The sequence below is a fragment of the Nelumbo nucifera genome, chromosome 5, assembly GCF_055504915.1.
Source record: "Nelumbo nucifera cultivar China Antique chromosome 5, China Antique-T2T, whole genome shotgun sequence".
NCBI lineage: Eukaryota > Viridiplantae > Streptophyta > Magnoliopsida > Proteales > Nelumbonaceae > Nelumbo > Nelumbo nucifera.
Window position 1 is genome coordinate 33,125,614 of NC_142653.1, and position 4,392 is coordinate 33,130,005.

The 4,392-nt window shown below is 38.6% G+C and overlaps 1 protein-coding gene and 1 long non-coding RNA gene across 2 annotated transcripts; both read left to right on the forward strand.

Moving 5' to 3' along the window:
- The first annotated feature begins 522 nt into the window (after positions 1-522).
- On the forward strand, positions 523-1,592 carry LOC148791384 (uncharacterized). Its single transcript, XM_088889026.1, has 3 exons — positions 523-618; positions 726-804; positions 976-1,592. The coding sequence occupies exons 1-3, from the start codon at positions 613-615 to the stop codon at positions 1,434-1,436; spliced, it is 546 nt and encodes a 181-aa protein (XP_088745152.1). The 5' UTR covers positions 523-612; the 3' UTR covers positions 1,437-1,592.
- A 1,325-nt stretch (positions 1,593-2,917) lies between these two features.
- Positions 2,918-4,057, forward strand: LOC104599931 (uncharacterized). Its single transcript, XR_016076670.1, has 3 exons — positions 2,918-2,974; positions 3,082-3,160; positions 3,563-4,057. It is a non-coding gene; the product is annotated as an uncharacterized LOC104599931 (long non-coding RNA).
- The last annotated feature ends 335 nt before the right edge of the window (positions 4,058-4,392 follow it).

The following is a 4,392-nucleotide window of genomic DNA, read 5'->3' on the forward strand; positions in this document are numbered from 1 at the left end:
AGAAAACAAAAGAGGTTGAATTTCTTCTTATTTCCTCAGCGTTCACATATTTAAGGATAATTATTCATGTTTTCAAACGACCCTAATTAAAGGCGTAAAGCAGATGGTTGATCACTATATCTAGCTATACATGACCTAGGCCTTGTTCATGTCTATATATACAAGTGTTTTACAGAAGAAATGGCTGATTTATATCTGCACTAGCTACTTGGTGTCGGCTTACTGAGCATGAGATGAAGCTACCAACATCCAACTGTACGTCCTAATTGGTAGCTGGGTTTGGTGTACCATATGATATATCTTAGTGGCTAATAATACTACCCTATATCTTGGCACCGCATTTGAGTGTAAGAAAGAATCTAATTGATAATTCAACAGATAGCAAAGTGACAATCGGTTGGTTGGTAAGGTCTCTTTTGCTGATTGCCGTGGAGATTTGGGATTGAATGGGCTATATACCCCCCCGTTGTCTAACCCCTTGAAGTAACAAATAAAATAAAAAATAAAGACTACAACTCCCTATATAAACTGAATTAAGTCCCTTAATTAGATTGCTTAAGTACCTTCACTTCACTGGAAAAACAGGCTGGTTTTCTTTTGAGACGGACAAATATGAAAGTAGTAGTCTACGGATGTGTTTGATGTTTTATCATATCCCAGTTTGCTTTTTGAATTGGTCGATTATTCTGTGCTAATTTTGTGGTGTTGATTTGCTTGTGCAACAGCAAAAGATCGTTATCAAGGTGGATATGCACTGTGACGACTGCCGGCACAAGGCCATGAGGATCGCTGCAGAAGCATACGGTGTGTATCACTTCCAAACCTGATCTACTTCTGTGTTTTATATATCAAAGTAGATGGATTAAAAAAGACTAAATTGTTCATATATATGCTCTCATCACAAGTACAAGTGCTTAAAAAGCAAAAAACAGTAAGCTTTTCATGTCCGGACGTTGATTGATATGTACTATGTAGGTGTGATCTCGGTGAAGCTTGATGACTCCAAGGACAAATTGGAGGTGGTCGGAAATGAAGTCGACACCACCTGCTTGACCAACATCCTGAGGAAGAAAGTTGGTTACGCAGTCTTAATCACCATTGAGGAGGTCAAGCCCCCCAAGCCACCGGAAACGAAACCAAAACCAGACGATTGCCCCAATTGTATAATCGTATGTCCACCGGGATGTTGTTGTGTTATTTGTGTTGGTAAAAAGGAAAAGGTTTGTCCACAACCACCAACACCAACACCTTGCCCTAAGCCATGTCCACCAGGCTGTTGTTGTATTATTTGTATACATACAAAGGTACAACCAGCACCCACACCACCCTCGCCTTCCCCACCTTGCCCTTATAATAGATGTCCACCAGGATGTTGTTATTGTCAAGTCCAAGTGACGGTTAACGACATAACCCAACCTAATTGCTCCATCATGTAATATTCTCAACTGGGGGGTTGTTCTGTTCACTTGTATAACCGTAGTGGTGGAGGAGGAGGTGGTGGTTGTGGTTGTGACGGTGGGATGTCTGTAATGTACCTGTTTTTTTTTTTTTTTTGTTTATGTTGTAACATTTTACTTGAATAATGTGCCATTTATAGCTGGACATGTGATGAGAGAATAAATCATTGATATATAGGTCAAGTAAGTAATTTTCTAATATGATTGATAATCACACAGCATTTAATAATCGCAGTTCTCTTTTGACTTTTTGCCGCTTTATAACACCGCCGGTTGATTGGTTCTAAGTTTTCTGGCTATGATGCCGGAAAATATTGGAATTTGATCCGAGTCGAGTGTGATCTGAAACCATCAAACGACAAAGTTCGACTCAAACCAGATATCATTAGCAGATCAAATTCAGATCAAGGGATACCCATTTCGATTCCTGTCGCTGCATGTTGCTTTCTACGCATACACTACTCTTCCTCTCTAATCTATTTGCAATTATAAAAGCCCCAGACCCCACTGTTTGGTCGGTAGGATCACTACAACAAATTTCGATTATATCGGTGACGTTTTTCTAAATGCCATTATAGATCATCTTTAATGGCGTATTTTAAAAATGCCACCAGTGCCAGACACGTTTTAATTTGTCGCTAAAATATAATATGAACGCCATTATCATGGTTTTTGAAACCCAACTGGTGATTGAACCGGTCAGGGGTTCGGTTATTGGTTCGAACGGTCCGACCATTCGATCCAAACACCCGGCCCGTTCTGATAAAAACATTAAAAAAAATTAAAAAATTTAAAAAACGGTCAAAACTATTCGAACGATTCGAACCATTAACTGGACGGTTCAGCGGTTTGTTGACTAAAATCAATGGTTTTGGAGAAAAACGGACCCGTTCCCAATTTTCTGGTCCGATTTTCAAATAATATTACATGATCTTTTCTATATTTCTTCATTTTTAATTACTATTATTTTTTAATATCTTTTGTGTTAAAGGCGTAAAGCAGATGGTTGATCACTATATCTAGCTATACATGACCTAGGCCTTGTTCATGTCTATATATACAAGTGTTTTACAGAAGAAATGGCTGATTTATATCTGCACTAGCTACTTGGTGTCGGCTTACTGAGCATGAGATGAGGCTACCAACATCCAACTGTACGTCCTAATTGGTAGCTGGGTTTGGTGTACCATATGATATATCTTAGTGGCTAATAATACTACCCTATATCTTGGCACCGCATTTGAGTGTAAGAAAGAATCTAATTGATAATTCAACAGATAGCAAAGTGACAATCGGTTGGTTGGTAAGGTCTCTTTTGCTGATTGCCGTGGAGATTTGGGATTGAATGGGCTATATACCCCCCCGTTGTCTAACCCCTTGAAGCAACAAATAAAATAAAAAATAAAGACTACAACTCCCTATATAAACTGAATTAACTCCCTTAATTAGATTGCTTAAGTACCTTCACTTCACTGGAAAAACAGGCTGGTTTTCTTTTGAGACGGGCAAATATGAAAGTAGTAGTCTACGGATGTGTTTGATGTTTTATCATATCCCAGTTTGCTTTTTGAATTGGTCGATTATTCTGTGCTAATTTTGTGGTGTTGATTTGCTTGTGCAACAGCAAAAGATCGTTATCAAGGTGGATATGCACTGTGACGACTGCCGGCACAAGGCCATGAGGATCGCTGCAGAAGCATACGGTGTGTATCACTTCCAAACTTGATCCACTTTTGAATTTTGCATATCAAAAGGCGGGCTGTTCATTGGACCAAATCGTCAGAATTCGCCTTGTACATGTAGGAAATTAAAATATAATCACAAGCAGAATTGGACCCGTTTGGTTCATAGGAATGGTGATCTGGTTGGGTGGAATCAGAACCCTATTCCCATTCTTAGTGGAATGTTACTCCCCCATTTGAGGGAAAGGCTATTCTCTCCTTCTTCCTTGAAAATGAAATCCCATTCTAGATGATTCCAATTCTCATGTTCATTCCTATTTAAATTAAGTGGGTTATAAAAATAGATCATTCAATTCCGATTCTGATTCCAGCTACGAACTAAATGGACCCTTAATAAAGTGATGTGAACATATGGTTATATAGGAGTGATCTCGGTGTCGCTGGATGACTCCAAGGAGAAATTGGTGGTAGTGGGGGATGGAGTTGATACCACCTGCTTGACAACCATGTTGAGGAAGAAAGTTGGTTACACCGTCTTGGTAACCATTGAAGAGGACAAGATAGAAGAAGTTAAGAAGCCAGCTGATAAAAAGAAATGCCCACACCACCCTTGTTGTGCTTGTACTTGTGCCATCGTATGTCCACCAGGATGCTGTTGTATTATTTGTGTAGATAAAAAAGAAAAGAAATGTTCACCACCACCACCACCACCATCAGATTGCCCTTGTAATAGATGTCCACCAGGGTATTGTTTTTATCAAGTCCAAGTAACAGTTAACGAAATAAACCCAACTCCTTGCTCCATCATGTAAGGTAAGTTGTGTTGATTCAATAACTGTGGTGTGGTGGTGGTGGTGGTGATGTTATGTTTTTGCTAAATTGGTATTTACTTTTTGATGTTATAATTTTGAATCAACTCACGGGTCAAGTAACAATACGTTGAATATGTTTGCATGCTTCCTCCTCAAATTATCAAGGGCCTTACCATCACTTACATAATACCGTAGATTGGTTGAATTTATACCAACTGAAAATTTTCAGTCCATTTCATTGGCAACAGGTATTTTGTTCATTATTATATATATGATATATCTTCATTATTATTTCAATAAATCAAATTGGACCTAGGTTATGTTTGGAAAATATGTATTTGTTCCAATTATAGTTTTCAAACCGCTTTTGATTTGGATGGTCAGACCATTCAGCCCGAAAACCGTCCAAACCACATCCTAACACATTTGACGTCTTAGGAT